Source organism: Sprattus sprattus (assembly GCF_963457725.1).
Source record: "Sprattus sprattus genome assembly, chromosome: 4".
NCBI lineage: Eukaryota > Metazoa > Chordata > Actinopteri > Clupeiformes > Clupeidae > Sprattus > Sprattus sprattus.
The window spans coordinates 29,507,895-29,518,584 of NC_137923.1; the positions used below are offsets into that span (position 1 = coordinate 29,507,895).

The 10,690-nt window shown below is 43.0% G+C and overlaps 1 protein-coding gene across 2 annotated transcripts; it reads right to left on the reverse strand.

Annotated features, from left to right (window-relative positions):
* Positions 1-3,885: 3,885 nt before the first annotated feature.
* Positions 3,886-9,907, reverse strand: ube2v2 (ubiquitin-conjugating enzyme E2 variant 2). Of its 2 annotated transcripts, XM_080836484.1 has the most exons (4): positions 9,884-9,907; positions 8,260-8,408; positions 5,133-5,258; positions 3,886-4,528 (listed from the first exon to the last, which is right to left on the reverse strand). In XM_080836484.1, the coding sequence occupies exons 1-4, from the start codon at positions 9,897-9,899 to the stop codon at positions 4,382-4,384; spliced, it is 438 nt and encodes a 145-aa protein (XP_080692610.1). In that variant the 5' UTR covers positions 9,900-9,907; the 3' UTR covers positions 3,886-4,381. The 2 variants fall into 2 exon arrangements, with proteins under 2 accessions (XP_080692610.1, XP_080692611.1); XM_080836485.1 differs by lacking the exon at positions 5,133-5,258.
* Positions 9,908-10,690: the final 783 nt, after the last annotated feature.

Consider the following 10,690-nt stretch of genomic DNA (forward strand, 5'->3'; position numbering starts at 1 on the left):
CCACACATGGTCAGGCGAGATGCCGGCTGGGAGAAACCCTTCAGCCGCTCGGACTCCCGAGGGCCCGCAAGTGCTCCCTCCTTCATGACATTATGGAAAAAAAACAAAAAAACAGACCAAGGATCACATGTGCGTAGCTACACATTCAAACGCACGTCAGCACTAAATGCTCCAAATCCACATGTCCCACGCAGCACAGGCTTACTCTGAGTGCAGGTGGTGCATGCGTCCCAGCATGCAGAGGAGTGCAGAATGCAGGAGGTGCATGCGTCCATGCGTCCCGGCATGCAGCGGAGATCTGATGCACAGTGAAGGGGATGACAATGGACCTCTCCCCGGGGAATGGGCGCGTGCCAGAGAGCTGAGCACGAGCGTGAGCATATGCGTGAGCAGAGAAATTCCCACTGGCATCAACAGACGCAGGGGCAAACCCAGAGAGACCCAGCGCAGCTCTCTCCTCATACCATATTAAACACTGACAGCCTATGGGAAAGCGTAGTGATGGAGTGATGTAGGGATGTAGGAACCCCTGCCTCCCCCCCTTTTTTTGTTCATGTGCATCCATCAAAGACACAGCAGCGGCAGCAACAGCAGCAGGAATGAGGGAGATCTGTGAGTTATTTGTGAAAATAAACAAATGAGAGTCAATTATTTCACATCACATCCTTTGCCACAACAAGTTGAGTTGTCACGGCATTGTCACACTGGCTTTGGGCGCTTGTTGACCGAGGGCTTGTTTGGATGAGACCTGTTTGGGCCACTTCTGCTGTGACTCTTTACACCGGCCCATAAAGAGCTTTCGCACATGAGAGCGGTGGAAGATGAAAGAAACTGGGCCTGAGATAAATAACCTCCAAGTGTGCAGAATAACAGGTCAATTATCCGGCACTTTCCAACGACGACACACACAGACACACACACACACACATACACACAGGCACAAGGACAAAGAGAGGACGTGAGACAAGCGCCTGTGGGCCAGGCGGGCATGCTGTCATACTTCCCTCCGGCAAGGTCAGCGAAGCGTGTCTCATCCTCCTCGAACTGTAACGCAATTACGCTCAGAGGGAGGCCCTGCAAGACACCTTGTGTCCCCCAACCCCGCCACCTGCAGGGGAGAGGCTGTAATGGCCTGACTAAGAGTGACAAGAAAGTGTTATGGCCTGGGTTAAAAGAACTGAGATAAATGCAGGAGAAGGGAACTGGCTTACGATCCACTGTGTTAACCTGTAAACCCCCCCCCCCCCCCCCAACCTGAGGCCTCCACGCTGGGCTCCCACTCCCACACACCAGGGAAAGGAGCTTCATATCTTGGCGCCTGCTGCCTTCTGATAGGAGACACAATCACCTTCAGTGGGAGCTTTCCTTGCGCGTTATTGACTCGCACACACTTCCATGGGCGGCCAGCTGGACATGACTCAGTGAGCTGAGAATAAGGCTGGATGCTGGAAGATTTTATGTGTATGTTTGTGTGTAGGAGGTCTAGATCGGTTTGCTCGCCGTCACACCATGCAGTCAGTGTGTGGTGTGTTCACGAGCCAAACAATGCTGTCTGCTGCATCATCTAGGTGGGTGCGACACATTATTGGTTGAGAGTAAAGTTGTCTAGGTTGTATGTTAGACGAGTTGGGTGCCAAGATGGGCATTATATAAGTGTGTGCATTCATTCAGCCACGTACGCAAATTAAAAAACATGCGCAAATCTTGGGGATATTATCACCCACTCAAATACATCTGAACAGCTTGGTTATCATAACACAGGGCGGGATGCCCTGGCTACAGGGATGCTATTGGGGAGCTAGTATGCAAAAATACAGACAGATCAGTATGAATGTCAGAAACTGACATGAGTTAGTACTGGAAGGAATACAACAGTCCTGGCCTCTCCCAAGTTACACACCTCCTCAGCGTTGCCTTGTCATTTGTCAATGTCGAACAAGGAAAAGATGAACTGAGATTGAAGAGAAGGTGCAGGAAAAACACACAAATCTGTTTCACCCATCTGCTGGTAAATAGATGAACAGCGTCCTTTAGTGGCCATTTTTCACAACTACACCCGACTGAATCTAAAGTTTAAAGTGTTGGGGCAAGTTACACAAAAGTATCACATTTTTGGAGAGGATAGAGCTGGTGTCGACCTCAGATTAATTAATTTAGTTATGTGAAGGATCGATAAGCACACCTGCGATTCCCACTAGGGCCCATCCTAAAATCACTGATTAGCAAGCCATCAAGTTTATCAGTAGAAGTATCAGTATCAAGTAGAGAGAAAAGTCCATATCTCACTTAGACTAACAGATCAAAGAATGTCATTTTTCTTTGGCATCATACATTTAATTTTCAGGAAAAAGATAATAAATAATGTACATGCTCAATGCTGTGCTGTCATCAGTGCCCATGCATAATTAGGAGATTCCTTGAGGAAAGTGAAATAATTTCTATATACTCTTGACAGTAGCCAGTTGCATCTGTTGAGAGACCACATGCAAAGCTGATATTCATTGTTACTATATTATGTACCAGGGTTTAGTGTGGTTGAATATTTGAATGAATTAGACAGACACATTTATAGTCATAGATTTGCCAATGCTAGCAGAGTTGGTGACGCAGGCGCTTGAGAAATGGCAGTTAATAATCCTAATGGGACAATGGCATGCAACTCCATATTTTATCAGCGGGTCATACACTTCTTCCGAATGCTTCCGAAATGTGGTTGTGAAATGCAGCCTAAACCATTGTCCATGAGAATCCCCCTCCCAGGCCCAGCACTGCCATTTAAAACACAAACCTCATGTTTATAGGAGCGTGTCCATTACATTGGCCATTCCAGGAACAGTTGCTTTGACAATAGTTATATTAGTCTGTGGTATGACATGTTTAGGCAAAGCTTTGAGGGTCTAGTTGGGGCCAGTAAACAAAGACGGACAAACTAAAAAAAACACGAGGCTTGCACATCAGACTGAGAGTGCTGGTGACGTTGGGCTATACTGTGAACTCCTGTGTTGTGGGAGTGGAGTTGGAATAGGCCTCTGCAAAAAGGCACACACAACCATGAGGAGCGGTCATCATTAAAACATCTGGCCTCATAAGCGTGCGTGTGGATTGGCTCTCTCTGGTCAAACACCCTAAGGAGGTGGGATGACGACAGTCACAAGCCCTCTGAACTATAGAACAGATTGCCAGTTCCACCCGAACTCCAGAAGCTGAACCTCCCATTGCTTGGAAGACACACACAGACCAAATGTATCCAAAGTACAGTAAGTGCCATGCCCGGTGGACAACTGAACAGGTCCCTGCTTTTGCACATGAAAGCGGCAAAAGAGAGATATTCCCACGTCTAATTTTTGAGCCAACTGTAGACACAACTAAGAACTTGTGCTTATCAGGAGATTTTGCACAACCGAACTGATAGCGTTTAGATCATGCGCACAAACTCACACACAGATGCACACATGCACACACAGGATTAAATCAAGCTGATGCACAAGTCTCAGAGTGATTTTTAATCTCAAGTCACATGTCATTTTCCTCTAGAAGTTTAATGCAAGGGTTGTTTTGAAACAGAAAAAGGGTGTCTGTTACATGTCAAAAAAAAAAACCTGCTGCACAGGAACAAACTGCTTCAATGTTAAATACAGATTCTTTTTTTTAAAGAAGAAAAAAAAAAAAACCTTCACCGTTCTGTGACACTACTAAAAGACTACAGGCACACTTCAAATGATTCCTTTTTTGTTTATTTAGAACTCTTCTGCAAGAGATCTCAATGTACCCACTAGATATTAACTACTTTACAATGTGTTACGCAGCTTTGCCCTTGGCAACTACGTGTTTTATTAGTTTCAGCATGCCATCATACACACAACATTTGTTTAGTTTGGGTGAATAGTTGGTTTAACATATAACAATGCTTGATGGAAAACAAACGAAATAAAAAAATAAAGATAAAAAAGGAGAAACCGTGGCTGAGGGAGAGAAAGGCCACCCGCCCTCAGTCAAGTCAAAAACACATCTCGTCAACTTAAACACATCTCGTCAACTTAAACACATCTCGTCAACTTAAAGCTAATGGCCAAGGGAAGCGCTGAATCAAAAGAAGAGATACATTTGTGCACGTCTCTTAAAACAGAATGTCACTCAGTGCCCTGACTTGATAGGCATTCATGTTTGTGTATTTTTATTTTTTTCCTTTTTCTTTTTCATACTCTAGGGTTGACAACAGCCTAACTAACAGAAATGTCCAATCCTCCAATGCTCTCGCTGATGTGGTTCTTTAATGTGTGTAGTGAGCGAAATTCATAATGATTCTTTTTTTTTTTTTTTTAACGAGACATTTCTAAGAGAGTAAGGTTGAAGACAGAGGGGTCAAAACAATCATTTACAATTAATTGCTGTAAGTCTGTCCTTCTGGAGGCTGGGGAAGCTTCATATTTTCTTTGGACATCAATAGACGTCGTAGCTCTTGAAGAACAACTTTAATGCTATATGAATTTTGCCATTTAGCTAGAATTGGTATGCTACGAGAATCCACCTAGAAGAGAGGAAGAACGTGAGGTGCGCTTGAGTACTGAGGTAACAGACAACAAGGTCATCATAAGAACACTTTATGCAGGGCACTATTAGCGCTAAAAGGCAATTGCACAGTCATTAGCTAGAAAATAATGCAGACATGCTCTTCTACAACACTGACAGAGAAAAATTGAAGGCACAAGAAGCTAGCCTACTGGAGGGGGATTAAGGAAAGGCTACTCTTACAATGCATGGGTATGCAATGCAGTCCCACCTACCCCAGAACTACACTCGTCTCAAAGAGGGGGGGTGGGGGGGGGGGGGCTTAAAGGGCTCAGTGACTCTGCATTACCCCCAGTTGTACTGGCAATGTTTGCACATAGGAATGACTGCTGCCATGAGACGTCTGTAACTAAAGTCTGAAATTTAAATCAAAATGATGCAGCCGCACATATCAGTGAAAGCATCAGAAAATCACCACAACAGAAGCTTTTGACAATCACTACAGAAATATGCTTAAAGGTTGTTAAATTACTGGTTTAGAATCCCAATTCCTAACTCCAACTCAACCGCTTATCTACAAACTCTGGCTCGGCTGAAAAACAGGGAAATGAAAACATACGTACCATTCCATTGGAATTATTTACTCCATTCATGCTAATTTTTGTTACAAATCTAATAACCGGTGATACTTCAGGATATTTGGGTCCACACTCCATTTTCAGGCTGTATATTCTGTTTTCATAATTAGTCTACGACAAGAAACACACAACAGCATTTTGTTAGAATTCGTGGAGATGATTCTGCCAGAGGCAACAGAACAACAAGAATCACCAATCAGTGCAGTAGCATCTCCCTTTATGGGCAATCTGAAGCAGAGAGGAAAGAAGCTCATGCTAGCCCATTAACTCAAAATCATTCAATAACAAACACGTGAATTGCATTGCTGAGAACAGATACATAAATACATCACATAGTACATTCATTCAGGCCCCACACAGATGAGTTCATTTATTAGGCTTCCTCATCTTTGGTTCGGTTTGCTGGTCTGCCTGTAAGTAGGATTACACAAAAACTACCTGGCCAATTTAAATGAAACTTGAAGAATGTGCCAAGGAAGATCCCATTCAGTTTAGGAGAGGATCTGCATCAAGGCCCCCCCCCCCCCCCTGCACTCTCTAACTGTTCCTATGTGATGTGAAGAACCGTATACATTCAGGCACAATAGGAAGTAACGTGCAACCATCATGAAACGGGAATGGGGGCGTGCAGGCAAGACAGGGGGAGAGACCATCTGAGGGGGTGAGACAGTGCAGGCTAGACAGGGAGAGAGACCCTCTGAAAGGGGGGAGAGACAATCTGAGGGGGTGAGACAGTGCAGGTTAGACAGGGAGAGACCATCTGAAGGGGGAGAGACCATCTGAGGGGGTGAGACAGTGCAGGCTGGACAGGGAGAGACCATCTGAAGGGGGAGAGACCATCTGAGGGGGTGAGACAGTGCAGGTTAGACAGGGAGAGACCATCTGAAGGGGGAGAGAGAGTGCAGGTTAAAGAGGGAGAGAGACCATCTGAAGGGGGAGAGACCATTTGAAGGGGGTGGGACATGGGGAGGTGAGCCCATCAAGCAATACAGTAAGGCAGTGAAGCTGCAACTACAGCATCCCACGTTACACCTGATTTAAAAAATACCTAGACATCACCACAAATGGACCGCAGGACACGAAGGTCAAGATAACTGATATGCAAAAAAAAAAAGCATTATATAAAAAAATTATATTATATAATTATATGCTATTAAAATATAGCAAGAAATCAGAGTGGGTAACAGTCATTACACACTCTTGGGCCTGTACATACTCATACTGATCCTGTTATGACCCTACTCAGATTTTTCTCTGTCACTAAACCAAGCTTAAGGCGAGACACTACAGGTGAACAGGGTAAAAATCTTAAATAATAGGTATCACCATGAAACTTCCTCAGTGGATTAGTCATGTTTAGATGAGAAAAAAATGTATTACAAGTGTTTTGTATTTTGATGTTTGAATATGCAAATTATGCATTATCTCATTAAATATGATTTGCACTAATTTGCATAATGTTTAAAAGATCATATCTGATCATGGGATAGAGCCAGGTTAAAAAATCCTTTTCCCTTTTGTTGGCATATTAGATGGGGAAAAAATTACAGAGGGATTTATGGATATCTACTTTTGTTTTCCTGTAAATCAGAAAAGACTGTCAATAGCCTTAAAAAAAAATCGATTTTCGCCATGTTTTTGGGGATATAATGTTATATAATTCAGGCTAGGAATAATATATTTAAAATGTCTTCATAATATAGTTGGGTACAAGACTGGAAAGTTTTGTGTATATAGGTTGAACTGAAGTGGAGTTTTTATCCTTGGAGTATGACAAAAAACTGATTTTGAGAAAATCGCATTTAAAGATTCAAGGAAGTGTCAAGCCATACCACGTGATGCGTCTGAAAGAATCATGTTATCAGAAACCACCGCAAACCAATGAAATTGCGTCCTTAGGTTTAAAGCCCCGTTTTTGCTAACATCATTGGTTACTGCTGGAAAGGAAATGTCCTTATTTGGATTAGATAGCGTTGTGTGCGAGGTATAGAGCTTTTCAACAGTACCAAACATGTCAGGCATCAGAAAGCCGATATACTGCACGTTACGTTAGAATGCTAACTTTCCTGGAAACCTAGGAGAATGCTGACGCCACGAACAGACAAAATGTGAATAAATATACACATTAATGTATAATTAGGATATTTTCTTTATGCTAGTATGAAAGATTACATGTTTAGGGAGTGAACTAGCTCAAAATCTCAAAATTGACCACTGCTGAAAAAAAACGATGTTTTTGCCTGCCGTGTCACGCCTTAAAAGCCAGCCACAATTGAGTACTGTCCAACTCGTAACGCGTAATAAAACCAGGGACATGCACAAAATGCACTTACATCACAAGGTGCATAGCCTGTCAAATGTGCATTTAGCCTATACAGGTTCCTTAGCTGCAATATAAATACAATAAACTCAATGGCTGCTATTCCATAGCTGCTCTCACATTGGATATAAAAACCCTTTGGACTATATGACAGTTTTGCTGTGCCCAAGTGAAGCATTATCAGGTAACTGGGTGTTAGTAGGGATACCGGTTCAGAGTTACCTACTTCAGTAAACACATTAGCTGTCACTCTGAATGTCTCTGTGTTTACGTCACCATAAAGGTTAACTGCTTGCATCCATTCAACTATTAGCCACCAAGACACTCTATGAAATGTTGACTATGGGGAAAATCTCGTCATAAAATCGGATAGGCAAATCTGCCCCTGAGCTCAATCACCCTCTCTTGCACAATGATTTCACAGGTCTGCAAGGTAGTAAACACTCACTAAATACGGTCCATACATGCGCTCCTGGGAACTCTAGAGGTCGGCCATTTGCTCACACCATGGATGCATTCATGCTCAGTTATAAGGGTAGTTGACATCTGAGGTAAATTACTATTACTGGGGTTTTTTAACAGTAAATAATTAAATCCAGTTTGATTCCTACTGTGCAAAAAAAAAACTGGAATATGCCTGGCTGACCATCTACGAGTACCTCAGCCGTGGTGAGATTCATTAGAATCCCCTTTCAGTACTGTGGTTCAAATTATAGTCTATTTTGACAACAAATAATGGACAGGATTTTTTTTTTTTTAAATCACACGAAAGAGTAAGGAAGTGAAGCGTACTCGTGCAGGGCCGATGATCATGCCCGTCCACCGGGTCAGTGTCATGTCCTCGTCGTCCTCCAGCCCCCAGCTGACCGTGCCATCACCCACACCCTTCTGTCCCTCCTCAAGCTCTTCCAACAAACGGAAATTGCGTGGTACTTTAACTCCTGCAACAGACATACGGCATTGGAGCAAAACAATTGTGAGGCAATTAACATGACTTCCTGCTTTTGAGATATGATGCACAGACTTGTCACTATCCACTGGATGCAAAATACTTAAACATATCATAACCATAATCACTTACTGAGCTGGAACAGTACGCATTAGCCCTCCAACACCCAAAAGTGTCAACAACCAAGTACGCCTAATTCAAACAATCTCCACTCACATCTATTAACATAAATCAAAGTACCTCAAACAGCAGACAGTATGTGCAAACAGTTCAAAATACAGTTCTGGATTAGCATTATAACGTCGTACTAATACCCAGATAATTTGTTGAAGCAGCAGCAATGTTATGGTCATAAGCAACTGTCTTCAGTAAAATGTAAGGAGATAAAGAAATGCGCGTTCTACAGACGGGTGTTTTGGCTAGAAGGCTGCATTCTGCCAGACTGTAGGGAGAGAAGGTAGAGCACAACAACGGTCTATTTAGGTGCCGGAAGGTTTCCCTACCCGACTCATCACGCCAGATGAGATGCTGTACATAGAGTGCAGAGAGATATGCAGCATTGTGCAATCAGCTACTGTTCCATGAGTTTTGCGTCATTAGTCACTTCCTTTAATGTAGCGAAATGTATCTCTGAATAACGACCAGCACCAAAAATTGTGGACGCAAATTTCACACAAAAAAGTCACCTAGCTTCCCCATTCACAACGTAGCTGTATGACCGTAGCTGTATGACCACGTAGCTGTATGACCACGTAGCTGTATTGACCATTTTCAAGTGAAAATGCGTAAAATAGGTGGCGGGACAAGTGCACTCCGAATACCAAAGTTAGCTTGCTATCTAAACGTACCCAGACGGAAATGAAAACGCGTGTGCAACATTTATTTACCGGAAGTTAGTTGATACTTAAATAACGCAACCTCGAATAAGTTGATAACGTTCTTTATACGAGTAAATAGCTTATTCACCCTGTCATTTAATGATTAGGACGCCAACGAAACTGTTCACTTAGATGGATTCAATCATGCCAGTACAAATTTAGCTTAATAGCTAGCGAGCTTCACCAACGCTAGCCATTCATGGTCTAGCTTGCCACACAATGAACAAGGACATTTCTCTTTAGAAGAACATTTCATATTCAGTTTCTGACCACAATCAAAACCAATATGAATACTTCTGTACTTAAAACATCACATACATCTGTTAATTTGACACAAGCTGGAGACTAGATAACTATATAACAAGCCAGCTAATGTTATGAGCCCTTGTCATAACTAACATTATCGTCTACTCGAGGCACTGGGGCTAGCATGCTAATTTGCACAAAGTACTCGGGATATTAACTCCTGTTACTTACAAAGCTGCACGTGCATTTAAATTTAGAAGTCAGCCGATACACTCTTTACGATTGTGCTAACTCCAGATTACTGGGGAGGGGTTTGAAATATTTCACAGATAGTGAGACAAACCTGAGGAGGCCGCCATCTTCTTCAGCCAAATTCAGAAAGCACACGAAATCGTGACATAGGAGTCACTTGACTAAAACGTCACCACCACTGCACTGGCATGGATCTGCACAGAGGGGCGTGTGCCCCAAGCCCCTAGGCGAGCCGCAAGATGAGTTACCTAGGCCTCCAAAAGTGTGGACAAAAACGACTTGGACGATGTACAGACTGTGTTATAATACTTTAGAAAACCATGACCGTGGGAAAAAAACCTCTTCTAAGTGGAGAGGTAGGTGGAGCTGGCTTCACGCACTGTACTTGTATTGGCATTAATGTCAATGAAATTCTTTCAAAAGCCTCCCATGCAGTGTCCTGAAGATGTATTTTGTTTGGTTTTACAAATCAGACTGCTGCTGTACTGCACTGTGCTGTCAAAGCAGCTAAGTGATGTTGTGGGGGGAAATCCTTCCCTAAGGAATTGTGTCAATTAATGAAAATGTCGGTTCTTACATTCTGGCACGAATGGATGAGCATGACACTACACCCTCAAGAGTAGGGACGGGGTGTATAAAAATGATCTCCTGACTGGAGGATGTATGCATGTCTTTGGAGGATGTATGCATGTCTTTGGAGGATGTATGCATGTCTTTGGATAAAAAACATCATTTCATCTGCATTTCCAAACAGTGAGGGGAAAGCGGGCATTTGATCGTTGACTTCTAAGGTTAAAAAGCAGCTGAGAAGATGGATACATGATCTGAACAGCCAACCGACCAAACAGGCACTTATGATCACTGGCACGATCCATGTCTATGACAGCTCACTAACTCT